Below are 12,368 nucleotides of genomic sequence, written 5' to 3' on the forward strand. Positions count from 1 at the left end.
TTCTCCTTCTAACGCAGTGAGGCGTAATTCCGACTCCCCCACGGGTTTATTTTATGCGGTATTTGGTGTATTACAACAGTAATTTTATGTGGTCTAATACCGTGTTAATTTTCGCCAAACATAGTATTGTATTAATTTAATACAATACAAGATTATAATGAGGTGTAATGCTGGGTGCCAAACACGCCCTTTAGTAGTACTAAAAAAATAAAATAAAATCATGAAGGTGAAGAATACATGCGTGAAACTAAAAACGAAAAGAACAAGAATTTAATACATGATTAAAATATGACTCATTTAATAACCATATTTAATAACCATAAGTGTTTATTTAATTTTATAAACTATTTTAAAAATTTTTAATTTTATTTGGTTGTATTTTAAATAGTGCTTTTGGGATTAAATGAATTATTTTACCTCTACTAGTAACTTTAAAAAATTTATCTATTAAAATAAATTTACAAATTTAAATAAAAGCTCTCATTAACAATCAAACTTAAATATTTTGGTTAAAACTCTACTTATAAAAGCTTTACAAATAAAAACTCTAATTAAATAAACTCCATTTGAAAAGCTATGCTAAACTGAGCATTTTTCAGTTGGATGTTGATTTCGTAGAAATTACAAATAAAAGCTCTACAAATAAAAACTCTACTTAAATAAGCTCTATTTGATAAGCTATACTAAACAGAGCATTCTTCAGTTGGATGCTGAAATTGTAAATTATTTATTACATAAACAAGCTGAAGTTTGTCTTACTACAACCAGTCCTATCTAGTCTGTTCCCACATCCGTCCGATGCAGAATATACACAGATCTCTCACCAAAAGCTCAAACAAACCTGTACATAAAGCATTCTTCTGAGCGGTCGGTTAAGATCAGCCTTCTCTTAAACTTTGACCCCTATCCTTTGAGCAACCTGAATCAGAAAAATCATAAGACCGTATACACAGTCGATTAATGCCAACATAAAAGAAGATTGCAATTTGATGATCAAGTTCGCTCAGCTAACTTGATTTGATTTAACATTTAAATGCTACAATGAATGATGTTCATTTGGCGATGTCAACAACAGCATACCAAGAAATATGATGAAGATAACATATAACACTGATAATGTTGAGTACCAACAGTGCTTGACCACGAATTATATTAGACACAACAACATGCACTCAGTTTCCAGAAAGTAATAATAATTAATAAATACATGCATGCTATGCTCTGATCCTTACTAGCTCTCTCACTCTATTTCCCTTCTTTCTATTTGAAATGACAGCATACCTCCTTAAAGGAGTGGACATCACTTCCCCAAAGCCAAGCATCACAACCTGCATCCCTGGCACCCCACACATCATTCCTACGATCATCCCCTACATGTACAGCATCCTCAGGTTTTACTCCCAACAAATCACAAGCTTTTAGGAATATTGTTGGATTTGGCTTCTCTGCTTCAACCTGTTTATAAAAGAAGTGTCAATATATAAATCATATCACTGGTTAAATGTAAGTTAAAAGGGAATCATGTAAATATTAGTTTTATTAGTAAATTTTCTTAAACAAAATAATTTCACTGAAGTTCAGGGTATATTGTAAAACCAAGTCCATCAAATAGAAAACCAAGGAATCTTTTACATGGGACCTGGCAAAGCGATTTTTTCAATTGCAATGAGTGACAGGAAGAAAAATGAGCACATTCTCACATGCTTGACTTTTGACTCAAATCACTTTTGAAATATCAATAGGTCTCAATAATTCACTTACTTCAGCTGACACTGCAACAGCATCGAACCAATGATCACAATTTAGAGCTCGCAACACAGGTCTTAACCGAGTATCAAAGTTTGACACAACAGCCAATTTGACTCCTGCTTTTCTGATAGCCTTAAATACCTTTTCAGCTTCAGGATCACAGAGGTGCCATGCCTTTCAAAGATTAACAAAGAAGCAAGGAAAATTAATAGAACTATCAGTAATCATGCTTGCACTGCAAAAATTCACAAAAAGGAAGGGAAACCATGACCATTTTACCTTTTCAGTGGTATAGTAGTTATAAAGTTCTTCAAAATACTGGGAATCTGAACAACCAGTCGACGAACTAACTATAAATTGCCAGAAGGGTCTCCCATCATTCACATATCTGCAATAAGTTGAAAGAAAATAGTCAAACCACCAATCAAAAGGGAAAAAATAATCTTTTTAAAGACTAAACAAAGAGTAGCAAAATTTTATGGTTGACATAGGACATGAAGGACTGAATTTAATATTTATTTCCAAATCGGTGCTACCTTATATCAGTTTGTGACGTTATGTTGACTAACTTGAAGAGAAGGGATGGGTACAACAGACATGGATTTGTCAACTCTCTTCTTCACTAAGACATGGAAAGTAATAATGAGTATATGATATGTAATGCTGAGTATATTATCTTTTACAAGTTTGGGATCAAGCTGAAAAAAAAAAGGGAGCTCCTAGGTTTGGTTGTTTACAAGAGAAATAAGGACATCAAGAAACCTATTATAAAAATGACAGAGTGACAAAATTGTTTTTAGTAATCTAAATATGAGGAAACCAAAAAAAAATAATGAAAGAGAAAAAAAGATTTACTGCAAAATAATTTCCAAAGATACTAATGGAAATACGTGTGGAAAATAAAAGGATACTATGCAATACTAAACATAATCATTTTACATGAACTATGGAGCAACTATGAGCAGGTTTATCTCAGCATGATTTTAACTTCGACTTTACTGTTCACTGAATCGAATAAGTTTTATCAATTGAATGGGATTGTTCAGATAATACATCAAAGCAGTTAAACAGCAAAAGCTGCTAACAAAGAACATACGGAAAATTTTCTATCAGATTCAATTCCTCGATGATTTTCCAAATATATCATTCAGATGATATAAAAGCCTTCAGGATTCATAATGTCTTAAGAAATGAGGTTCATATTGCGACTTTCAGATTAGGCCACTAATTGATTTGTAACTGGATACATTCATCAATAGATTTTCAGGTTATAAGTAAAAAAGACTTCATGCCTGTGTCATGCATCAGCAAGGAAAAATCTCCGATGAATTTTAGATATTTCTATATCACAAATCTGTCACAGATCATGAATTTACTAAGAAGATTAACTCAATAATTGCAAATTTACATCTTCATTCTACCTTCCACATCAGGTTGGTGACTGTTGGCCAAAAAAGTGAAGTGTCTTAAATTGGAAATAACAACTAAAGCCATTAATTAAAGGAACAGGGAAATGAGATGCAGACACATAACCCACCAATTTAATGATTAATGATCATACTAACCTTTAAAATAAAAAATAAAAAAGCCCAATTTTACAAATTAAAATCAAACAGATTACTTTTGCTTGGTTACTATTTCTGTAGAAAGTGAAACTAATTTCACCTTTTTGTCAAATCATGAAGGTCAAAAAAGTAGAATTCCAAAAATGCGACTAGTATCTAGTAAAGTGGGTTTTGTTGGAAAAAAAAAAACAGTAAGAAATATGTAATAAATAAATATAAAAAAATTGGAGAAAATGGAAATAGAAAGGACCTGAGACGAGATCCTCCCCATGGCTGCTCATAAGCCCTTCTGTATCTGTTCAATATCTCAGCCTCAGAGTAGGCAACACCATACTTCTCTCCAATCTCTCTATATATCTACAAAATTTAAAAAAAAAAAGATTAATAATGTTATAAATAAATAAGATAGAAAAATTTAAAAAAAAAATAAAGAAACAGAAAAGGCAATTCATTCTCATTACCTGGGCCATGGGCTGAGAAGGAACAAGGAGAGTACCAGCAGCGTCAACGAGCAAAGCTTTATGTGTGATGTCTCCATAAAGAGAACGCCTATAATCTTCATAGTCTTTCAATCCAAATACCCCCAAACCCACCACGCCTCTTGATCCAACGGCCTCTGCTGCTTCCGTCGCCGAAGATAACTGGCGGCAGATTGAGATTGAGATTGAGCCATTGCTGCGATTACTAGCACTTGCAATGAGTCTACGGAGTTTGGTTCTTACTGTCGTTGCCATTAGAGCCATTCCTCAACTTCATTCGTTGATCTTATGATGCATTTTTCAGCTTCTGTTTGGCTTTAATTTTAGGACTGAGTGTTTGTCTGGAAGTGATTGCCAAGCCCAAGGAGGAGAATGAAACTTATTTAACACCACAAGGCTGACAAATTTGATGCCCCACCATCTTACATTCTGCCACGTGTTACTACCATAAATTTTGTCAATTATTAATGTTTTTAATTAAAATTTTAATAATTTTTTAAATATAGAGCCTAAATAATCATGTTCATTATATAAGATAATGTAAATTTATTTTTTCTTTTTCCTTTTAATTATTTTTTGAAAATCATCTATGGATATATATAGATACTTATAAAAAACAAATAACTACGTATATTAATACTTGGCCAAAACAAATACCTCTAATTATCTGATATCCATAGTGCTATTTTTAATTTCTAAAAATAATGAAATATATTAGGCTTCACATTAACTGAAAAAAAAAGTCCGGAATCTAGGTTTTTTTTTTTTTTGAATTGCCGAATCTAGGTTATGATTCTACAGAATATTGAGAAATAATAAAAGCTCAAAATTTACATAGAGTTTGAAACTGAAATTTAATAATAATTAATTCACTCTCTCTCAAATTAGAAAGACACATATTTAACTTAAATTTAAAACTCTTCTCTAATAGAATTACAACTTAAAAAAAAGCTCCTAAATAAAAACACTAAATAGGTAATTAGAATATTCATTAATTAAAAAATTTCTAAAATATATAAATTTCAATCTAGTTAAAAATTTTCAAAATTCTTGCTTTGCATCACAATCTTTGAAATATGCCTTTTATTTTTCAAAAGAAACATGAAGAACCTACAATTCTTTTTTTTTTTTTTTTATAAATGGCACAATCATGGAAATTATTTCATATCTAAGAAAAATAAAATCATTCTTGCCATTTTACAAAAACAACATCGTCAAATAAATTGGATTACAATTGACTAAAAAGTACATTTATATAATTTTGAATTAAAAATTTATGCATTCGTAATTTCAAGCTGCGGAGCAAGGAAACGAAAGTGATGACGTACTAAGTACTACGAATCCAGGTGGCGGGTTGATATCAATTATCAAGCTGAGAAGCAAGGACACGAAAGAGATGATGTGGCAGACTACCGTTTCTATGTGGGACCCATTTCTGTTCCCCAAATAATCACTCTTATCAACTATGTGCGCGTGGGTTCAACCTTCTTACGGCGCGAATTTTCTTAAATTTTAATAAGGATTGATATTTCTCCATGTACTTATGCAACGATTTTTAAATTTGGCATTATTTTACAATACAGATTTTAGACGAATTTTTTTACTATTGCGAGAAAAACTTTCAGATTGGGGGTGCCATTTCGTAAAATCATGTCATGGCTTATTTTCACGGTGTCAAATTTAAGTAAATATAAATACGATACATTTATTAATCGTGTTCGAACTTCAAAATATGAATAGAACTGTTCATTAATTGTTTTATTTATATTGATATGTTTACACATTTAAAACAAAAAAAATTAAAATAACAAATATATCAATATTAATTGTAAAAATAAGTGATAAATAAGTTAGTATGACATAAATATAACATAAATAAGTTTTATAACACAATATGAATACAACAAGAATTATTAATTTAGTGTTCAGTATATACATTAGTTTTTTTTTAATATTCTATATATTAATTGGTATTTGTGTCATAAATGTGTAATCATTCTAAGTTAGTTCAACTAGAATACGAAATAGTTACATATCATGTCATTTCTTATCAACTCATTTAATAATCCTATCAATATTTGTAACATGAATATGGAAAAGTGTAGTATCCGTATCATAACCCATTTTACTACCTCCATCTCATGCTGCACTATAAAATGTATGCTTTAAATTCCTAATAGATTTTAAATTCTAATGTGTTCCGTAGATACTAACAATTTCTCAAAAACAAAATAGGTCCATATGATATTTTATTTTTGGGAAATTATCATTGCACTACCTTTATTTTGCCTTATGTTCATCCAACCACTACAAAATTCTAACATGTACTTTGCATCACATTTCTTTTGTATCAACTAGCTACTTTTGCATTAACACTATTAAATAATTTTAATAAAATGACAATTTTACCTCCAAATAAATTAAAAGACTATTTTATCTTATAAAAACTTTTAAAATTAAAAATTATAATTATAAAAATATCCCTAAATTTAATAAAAATAAATCCCAAATAGAGGTGCTCAACTGATTTTTACTAAATTTAGATTTTACAAAATTTTAATAATTATTTTTATTAAAATTATAGTTTTACAAAATTTTAATAAAAATAAATGAATTTATTTATTAAAAAATTATAATTTTGTAAAATTTTATTAAAATAGCTGAATTTATTTCTTAAAAGAATAAATCCTAAAATTTTAATAATTTAGGGGATTTTTATTAAATCCCAAAATTTTGCAATTATTTCTATAATTATAATTTTATATTAAAATAATTTTTATTAAAAATAAAAATTCTAATTTTGAGATTTATTTTTATTAAATTTAGGGATATTTTTATGATTATAATTTTTTTTAAAGTTTTTATAAAATAAAATGGTCTTTTAATTTATTTGGGATAAAATTATCATTTTATTAAAATTATTTAATAATATTAATGTAAAAATGGCTAGTTGATACAAATATAAAAAAAAATATGGTGCAAAATATATGTTAGAATTTTATAATGATTGAATGAACATAAGATAAAATAAAAATAGTACAATAATAATTTTCCGTTATTTTTTATTTTCATAGAACCTATTATTTTTTTTTATTTTTTATTAATATCTCGAATGCGAGACAAGTAAAGTAAACTAATAATAATAATCATGATGATAATGATGATGGAAGAGAACAAAAACACATGGATGGAGAGAGTATGGAGCATCACACGATGATGACGAAATTAATGATTCTATAACGTGGATGATGTTGCAACTTGTGTATGGAATAGATTTTTATTTAGACTACTTTAATGCTACGAAAAACATCAATGTTGGACATTATTTAAAACTACTTGTGGCATTAGATATACACACATATATATATATATATTGAAAAATTCCTAAGCAAACAGTTGTTGGCTTGTTTCATTATTTCTATCTTATACATTCATTTCACAGATTCTTAAACCTTTCTTTAATAAAAATATTACATGTAAGCTAACTTTAATGTTTAATAGAAAAAGTAAATTCGCTTTTAAGGGTTTATTTGAACGATTTTCAAATGAATTCGTGGTATAGATCCTGAAAAATTTGGGTTAACAAATTTGATTTTATCTACTCAAGCCTTTGAAGAAAATAAGAAAAGAAAAAGAAAAGAAAAAAAGTTGTTTGAATGATTAAAGTTAATTATGTAACAGCTAGGCTAGCAAGAATCAGCATTTCATCCTCATCTTCTGGTCCCCATCAGCATCAGCTCCATGATGCTGTTTCTATGTTCCAAGGTGGATATTCACAACAGTTAATTTATTTTTCCTTAATCCTGATAAAAAATATTTTTCTTAATTATAAATAATAATAAATTCCTCGTGTTGTAACTTCATGTTATGGGCAATTAAGATAAGATGTGACATGAAAAATACGTGGAAAAAGTGATGTACAGAATTTGTGGCATTCTTGGCTCAGTTCATTTTAGCCACATGCATAAAGTTGACAATTCCGAAACAAGGACAGAGACCATAGACTCGATCTGCAATACGTGGTTAAGAACTTGCTATTTGAAATCAGAAAAAGTCTATTGTTTTCTGTATTATTGGCATACATGCCCCACGAAAATCAACGTGAAATAAATCGAATAGAATTAAAAAGTATATACCAAATTTGATTATTTTAATTTTTGTTAAAACAGTGGAATTCGAGAGTTTGCTTGTAAATGTGTAGTGTGAATTTTTCTTTTTTCTTTTCTTTCCTTCTGTTGTTATTGTATTTAATACATTAATTTATTCTAATATTACTTGCTATGTAGAGATTTTTTATTGTTACTGTATTTATATTAAATGTTAAAGTGAGAATATCCTTAATACAGAATTGAGTCAGTTTTATGTTCAAAATTAAAATAAGAGATTAAAATTCAACACGAAATTACAATATCATAATCTATCTTTTTAATTATTTTACAACGCTGTAAAGTCACCCTTAATTTTAATTCAGGGTTTTAATTCTAAATGGAAAATTGTTGCTAAAGAATTATTATTATTATTATTATTATTATTATAAGCTGTCCTCACGAAATATAATATAAGTTTCAGTATTTTATTGTTTACCAAAATTATTTTCGCCATTGCAAAAGCGATAAACGATAGCGTAAAACATCAGCTTCAGATTTTATCTCGTGCCGACGTCCGGGGAAGAGTTTGCTGATCAGATATTATCTTCGAAAATTATCGTTAAGATGAATATTTGTATAAGCCTGCATAAGGCATATTAACTGATCCAATCCACAAATTCCCATCTTTCTCTTCAACTTCACTAATAGATCTCCACATCTTTGTACCTATTTCTTCCAAAATCTCCAATACATTCCCTTGTTCACTTATCCTCATAGCCATTCCACCATTCCCACTTAGCTTAACCAAACTTGAATGAATTTTAACAATGTCAATTGGTAGTTTAATCAGAACATTTCCTATCCAAGGAAATGAAAGAACCAATTTGGAGATCCCTTTCCTTCTTGAATGTATACCAACCCAAAATCCTCCTCTGGGGCTTCTTTTTACGTTATCTGGAAACCCTGGGAGTTGAGCGACAATTTCTATTGTTCCGGCTTTCGATGTTTTTAGCCAATACCTTAGAATTCTGCAGCTTGTTGTCTCTGCAAGTAATATGTAGTTGCCATCTTCACTCAAAGCCACCCCATTTGGAAATGAGAGATTCCCAAGAAGAACAGTTACTTGTTTTGTTGCTGGGTCATACTTCATTAGCCTTCCTGTTTTATCACCACTTAGTATTACAGAAATGTGGTTCCTGCAAATTGCATGCATCGTACACCTTTTCAATTATTTTGAACCGATTGAAGTTTAGATAGAGGCTAGCTAGCTAACTGTAAAAGGACATGTATATAGTCATAGATAAATAAGAAATGAAAAATAGTACAAAATGCTTTCTTGTGCCCACAGGTGAGACTTGCATTTACGTAATTCTAGTCTACTTTGATGTCTGCACAATTATTGTCACTGTTATTATTATACATTAATCAATACGAAAAAGTATCAATAACACACTCAAGATTTTTCTATTTATGACGTGTACAACATTACTTAATTTCCTTACAACATTAATTAAATGTTTTTGTTAGCCATCAGGCCACGTAATAAATTTGAGTGTTGGTTTTATGGCATGAATTAATGTCAATATAGAATTAATTATTTAATCAATTCAGCAATGACGCATATCTATCAAGTTAACAACCAAAGGAAATGAAGTGATATCAAATTAAAGGGTGAATGACGACGTTTTTTTTATTTTATTAAATCATTTAGTATCCGAAGATCACATTGGGCTCTGATTAATTCAGATTCGAGCCGGGTGGGACTACTAGAGTGACAAAGCTCTCCCAACTAATCCAGATTCGAGAACGCAACTGCATTCTCAAGTCTTAAACCGAGGACTTTGGTTAAGTTAGAACATCTCTATGCCAACTGATCTACGCGCTTGTTGGTTGAATGACGACGCTTTTCATCCTATTAGAAGTTGTATTTATCACTTAACTTAGGTTCTTAATAGATTTTTAATATGCTCTTTTATATTTAACCGTTAAATATGATATTTTCACTAATAAATTAACTTGTTTATTCGGCAAAGTTCTCAGGTAATTTTTTAAGTGATGAAATAAGTAATTAAGAATTTATTAATAAAAAAAATTATCCGACAAGGACCTAAGTGCCATTTTCAATTCATAAATATATATATACCTCCTTTGAAACTGTGAACTGCTGTCGGTAAAATAGACGATTCCGGTGGATTGATCGATGTCTAGACTATTACAGAATCTGAAAGGAATGCCCTCTGATTGAGTAGCAACGGCAGTGGCCAATCCTCCTTCGGGTCCCACTTTAAGCAATCCAAAATAAGCGTCAGCGATGTAGAGATCACCGTTGGTTTTATTGAAGCACAACCCTAACGGACGCCCACATATGTGCTCCTTTGCCGCATGATCGTATTCATATGCCCCTTCACAACCATCCCTATCCGCAAAACTCACATGGTTAATTTTAAAATAAAATTAAAATTTTATTTAAGTATATACACTATCTCGCAAATAACTTGAATTCAACGTTCATTGATGTACGCCAAACTTGAATATTTTGTCGGCCTGAACCTCCGCAAATAGGGTGCCGCCTAGTTGCATAATAATGGATTCATTTAAATATTGAGTTATATTATGTTGATTTTTATCAAGCATACATTAACAATAATAGGCGGTTAAGATTTGATTAATTATATATTTCTATTAGATGACTATTACTCATATCATTTTAAAAGTTTAACATAGAAAGATGAGTATGGAATTAGAATATGTGGTATGTAGTATATGGTTACCAACATGAGCCGACTCAATTAAGGTTTAGAAGAAATTTTAGTCTCTTCTATGGCATTATTTTTCTTTTTAAATATAATTTGACCAAATTCAATTTAAAAACCTTAATTCAAATCTCCACAATTAATTTTTTTTTTCCAAATTGAATTAATTTTTTTGAACCAAACCCCCTAATCTACCAATTAATTCTTAGCGTAAGGAGTCCGTATTTTAAAATCCTAACTATTTTTATCGGAAGAACATATATGATTCTAATCAATTACTCTTGGTTTTGTGAGCGGACATATATGCATATGTAAGTCGACCTTCAGCGGACACCTCTACTTTCGTATGGGAGACTAATTTGAGAGTTACCTGTTTGGGGAGGTTAGAGCAAAATGAAGCCAGCGGCGTTGGTCTTGGTGCCATTTAATAATACGGCCATCGGATACGCCGGTATAAGGACCCTCACCAAGTGCATCAAATGCAAAACTTTCAGGTCCAATTGCACCCTCTATCTGATACTGAACGACACCTTGAGTAGAACTATTGATAAAAAGAAAAATGACTATGCTTTTAGCGATGAAGCTGAGACTTGTTGAGTTCATGGTGATGGTGATAGAGAGAAAAAACAAACGGTATTGAGTTGCGGAAATGGGCAAATTTATTTATAGAGGAGCTAATCAAAAGAGGGTATTGCGTGGCCGATTGTAGAGCTGCCGCATGTTTCATGTGGATGGTGGGTGGGGCACGGAAGAAAGAGAAGAAATGCTATGTTTGTATGGAAGGGCAGAACTAGAATTTTGGTTCGTAGAGATATTATTAATTTAAGTGAGACTATTTGAACCATTAAAATATTTTATTAATTAATTTTTTTATAAAATATATTTTTTATTATTAAAACACTCATAATATAAATTACAAATATATACAAGCTAATATAATACCCCTAATATAAGTTAGGAGTATATACAAACTAATATAATTCAATAAAAATATTTTTATTCTCTGCATTCATTTTAAACTATTTGAAAATCTGTCAATAATTATCCATTTTTTTTCCTTAAGTCTTAAAGTTTTTTTTTTTTTCAGTGGAATATCAAATGTATTTGCTTCGCTGTTACCTTCAAACACGACTTAAGAAATCTTCAATTCAATTCAACTAAAAACAAATATGAAAACCAAATAATTAAAGGCTTATACAGAACACAAGATCGCGTCAAATGATCAGTAAAAATCAAGCTTCACTGCATACTAGAAAGTTCCATAATGCAAATTCAATCTTGCCCACAAACCAGCCTTCCACACTACGGTAGAATCCCCTTCTTGCATACTCAAAAACAAAGTCAAATATCTTTTGGATAATTATTTTTTTGAGTTTATTTAATAAAATAATATAACTGGTATTTAGGTGGGTATATAGAATAATATCTTAATTTTTAAATTTTAATAATAGTTTTATTGAGTAAATAGATATAGAGCGTATTTTGGTAGGTTTAAATATCCTTATCCTTAATTAGGTTATAACATAAAGTTTACAAAATTGAAGAGCAAACAAGATGAGAGTGTCAAATGTAAAATTCATATAAAATAAGTGAAAATTTAATTCGATCTTTTTAATTTTTTCTTGAGCAGGTGTTGCTTGGGCCACCTGAAAATGTACATGGTTTCGTCCATGTTTAATGTCTATTGTTGTATTAATTGAATTATCTGATAAATTGATAATTTTTTCTGGTGAG

At 29.9% G+C, this 12,368-nt stretch overlaps 2 protein-coding genes across 2 annotated transcripts; both read right to left on the reverse strand.

The window, feature by feature from the left end:
- Window positions 1-575: 575 nt before the first annotated feature.
- LOC18031217 (haloacid dehalogenase-like hydrolase domain-containing protein 3) lies at window positions 576-4,160 on the reverse strand. The gene is made up of 6 exons (XM_006421052.2): window positions 3,776-4,160; window positions 3,565-3,671; window positions 2,029-2,137; window positions 1,762-1,923; window positions 1,282-1,455; window positions 576-919 (listed from the first exon to the last, which is right to left on the reverse strand). The coding sequence occupies exons 1-6, from the start codon at window positions 4,055-4,057 to the stop codon at window positions 890-892; spliced, it is 864 nt and encodes a 287-aa protein (XP_006421115.1). The 5' UTR covers window positions 4,058-4,160; the 3' UTR covers window positions 576-889.
- A 4,276-nt stretch (window positions 4,161-8,436) lies between these two features.
- On the reverse strand, window positions 8,437-11,252 carry LOC18033435 (protein STRICTOSIDINE SYNTHASE-LIKE 2). The gene is made up of 3 exons (XM_006421053.2): window positions 11,005-11,252; window positions 10,025-10,297; window positions 8,437-9,077 (listed from the first exon to the last, which is right to left on the reverse strand). Exons 1-3 carry the CDS (start codon window positions 11,235-11,237, stop codon window positions 8,501-8,503), a joined length of 1,083 nt encoding a protein of 360 aa, XP_006421116.1. The 5' UTR covers window positions 11,238-11,252; the 3' UTR covers window positions 8,437-8,500.
- Window positions 11,253-12,368: the final 1,116 nt, after the last annotated feature.

This window comes from Citrus clementina, unplaced genomic scaffold, assembly GCF_000493195.1.
Source record: "Citrus clementina cultivar Clemenules unplaced genomic scaffold, Citrus_clementina_v1.0 scaffold_9, whole genome shotgun sequence".
Lineage (NCBI taxonomy): Eukaryota > Viridiplantae > Streptophyta > Magnoliopsida > Sapindales > Rutaceae > Citrus > Citrus x clementina.

Excerpts from the sequence above, each read along its gene's own strand:
- LOC18031217 (XM_006421052.2), bottom strand. The coding sequence starts at position 4,057 with ATGGCTCTAATGGCAACGACAGTAAGAACCAAACTCCGTAGACTCATT. Across the intron at positions 3,672-3,775 it reads CTTCTCAGCCCATGGCCCAG|ATATATAGAGAGATTGGAGA; the intron begins GTAATGAGAATG and ends TAAATTTTGTAG. Across the intron at positions 1,924-2,028 it reads ACTACTATACCACTGAAAAG|GCATGGCACCTCTGTGATCC; the intron begins GTAAAATGGTCA and ends AATCTTTGAAAG.
- LOC18033435 (XM_006421053.2), bottom strand. The coding sequence starts at position 11,237 with ATGAACTCAACAAGTCTCAGCTTCATCGCTAAAAGCATAGTCATTTTT. Across the intron at positions 10,298-11,004 it reads GCTCTAACCTCCCCAAACAG|GGATGGTTGTGAAGGGGCAT; the intron begins GTAACTCTCAAA and ends TTTTGCGGATAG. Across the intron at positions 9,078-10,024 it reads AGTTCACAGTTTCAAAGGAG|GAACCACATTTCTGTAATAC; the intron begins GTATATATATAT and ends TGCAATTTGCAG.